This window comes from Octopus bimaculoides, chromosome 5, assembly GCF_001194135.2.
Source record: "Octopus bimaculoides isolate UCB-OBI-ISO-001 chromosome 5, ASM119413v2, whole genome shotgun sequence".
In the NCBI taxonomy this organism is placed as follows: Eukaryota; Metazoa; Mollusca; class Cephalopoda; order Octopoda; family Octopodidae; genus Octopus; species Octopus bimaculoides.
Genome location: NC_068985.1, coordinates 76,026 through 78,594, shown reverse-complemented (window position 1 = coordinate 78,594; position 2,569 = coordinate 76,026). Strand labels below are relative to the sequence as shown.

Below are 2,569 nucleotides of genomic sequence, written 5' to 3'. Positions count from 1 at the left end.
GGAAAGCAGACGTTAAACGACGACGACGATATATATATATATATCATCGTTTAACGTCCACTTTCCATGCTAGCATGGGTTGGACGATTTGGCAGAGTTTCTACAGCTGGATGCCCTTCCTAATGCCAACCACTCCAAGAGTGTAGTGGGTGTTTTTACGTGCCACCGGCACGAAGGCCAGTCAGGAGGTACTGGCAACGGCCACGCTCGAAATGGTGTATTTTATGTGCCACCTGCACAGGAGCCAGTCCAGCGGTACTGTCTTTTCATGTGCCAGGAGGGCAATGTTGGTAATGATCACGCTCAAATGGTGCTATTTACATGCCCCCGGCACAAAAACCAGACAGCTGGTGCTCTAGCAATGATCACGCTCGGACGGTGCTCTTAGTGATCTACTGGTACAGGTGCCATCACGATTTCGCTTTCGCTTGCCCCAACAGGTCTTCGCAAGCAGAGTTTATTGTCCAAAGAAGGAGTGTTATGCGTAAGTGTGCTGGCTACACCCCAGGCAGAGGCGTTGGATTTTGGTCTTACTTGGCTTGCCGGGTCTTCTCACGCACAGTATATTTCCAAAGGTCTCGGTCAGAAGTCATTGCCTCGGTGAGGCCTAATATATATAGTTGTACAATATTTAAATGCAGGGAAAACTCTCTAAGGACTTTGCTTTGTTGTATCCATTCTCTAGTGTTTTGAGATTCAACATTTTTATGGCATTTGCACAAAATGTCAGAGCATATATATCATATAAAAAAAGTATGATAGGGAGCTGTTTCGGTAAGAATTCTTCATAGAATGGACTGGATGTATTTATCAGGACACCAACACTATAAAGGTTATTGGCTATCATGTCACACAAACCTCTTTTCTACCATGTATCATTATTAGTAAGGAATATTTCTTCTTTTGATGATGATGATGATGATCAAAGATGGATTACTTTCTTTACGGAGGAGAGGCCATGCCTTTGAGGGTAGATGGACATGGGATGTTGTTAGTTACAAAATATAACTAGGGTTATCAAGAAGACTGGGTTACTTAATTGTAAAGGAAAAGGGGTTGATGGCTGTGAATTGAGAGATGACAATCAAAGTGTCTGTTTCTCTCTCTCTCTCTCCTTCACTCTCTCTTTCTCACACACACATATACTAACAAGCAATTTTAAAACTTACCTCATTTAAAATAATTAAGGGTTCTTCCTCAGAATGAAATACCTCCTTCTTCACAGCAAGGTGCAGGCAATTGTTGCCTTCATTGTTGCGAGCATTTACTTCTGCACCCCTTGCTATCAATTTGTGGATCATTCCGAGGTGACCACGGGAGACGGCTAAAAGGAATGGTGTCATTTTCATATAGTTCATTTCCATTTTCACTGAAACCTTTGCAGAAGTAAAAATAGAAAATTAAAATGTTACATGAAAATTAGGGTGGATATCAATGTGCCATTACTGTCTTCTACAGGGTACTTGATCAAACTGATTGTGCATATTTGATATGTGTTAGTGAAGCCAACTTTCTATGTGCATGCGTTATAGACATGACACAAGGTGCCATAAACACATTGTTTCAGCTTGATCTGCATTTATCCTTCACTTTAGTACGTTTTAGGAAAGTAGAACAAATGGCTAATGTATAGTTTTGATGTTGCTATCTTAAGAAGGGGTTCATAAAGATACTGAGGCAGTTAGTGCCTACATCCATACAATTAATGTACACACACACACATTAATATCATCATCATCGTTTAACATCCGCTTTCCATGCTAGCATGGGTTGGACGATTTGACGGAGGACTGGTGAAACCAGATGGCTACACCAGGCTCCAATCTGATTTGGCAGAGTTTCTACAGCTGGATGCCCTTCCTAACGCCAACCACTCAGAGAGTGTAGTGGGTGCTTTTATGTGCCACCAGCACGAAAGCCAGTCAGGAGGTACTGACAACAGCCACGCTCAAAATGGTGTATTTTACGCGCCACCTGCACAAGGGCCAGTCCAGCAGTACTGGCAACGAACTCGCTCGAATGTCTTTTCACGTGCCACATATGTGATATATATATAATGAATGAGGGAAACGGAAAACGGTGTTCACCAGAGTCTTTATTCATCACAATGATCATTTCAACCCATCTTGCATCGGTTCACTGATGGTGGGTTACTGTACAACTTGTTCTGTTGCATCCTCTGGTGCAGAATGCATCTTGTTGGGTGTCTTGATTTAAAGAATGTACTTTGTTAAAAGTACTCAGTTGATTTCATTTGGCAGGTTGTTCTCTATGATATTATAATCCAAGAACTTAACAGTATATATGTGTGTAAGACCCAAAGACAAAGGTGTAGGACACAAGTAAGCTTTGAGTAGTTCATAGAATAATGTAAATTTCTCCCATAATGAAGTCTGAAAAGCTGTAGAAAGTTACTTTATAGTTTATGGCTAGCAGCTGGGATTGCTGTGTCTGTGAATAAAGATTGGCCTGATGAGTAACTAGTAAGTTTTACCCCTCATTTGTGTAATCACTACTTCCAAGGTTCTGCTATATATATATATATATATGTATATATATATATATATAT

At 40.8% G+C, this 2,569-nt stretch overlaps 1 protein-coding gene across 8 annotated transcripts in view; it reads right to left on the bottom strand.

Moving 5' to 3' along the window:
• Positions 1-2,569, bottom strand: part of LOC106873773 (E3 ubiquitin-protein ligase MIB2) — a 58,923-nt gene that overhangs the window by 18,722 nt on the left and 37,632 nt on the right. For all 8 annotated transcript variants that reach the window (XM_014921273.2, XM_014921276.2, XM_014921277.2 and 5 more), the window contains exon 8: positions 1,170-1,376. In XM_014921273.2, coding sequence (XP_014776759.1) covers positions 1,170-1,376 — 207 coding nt within the window. The remainder of the gene's footprint in view (positions 1-1,169; positions 1,377-2,569) is intronic.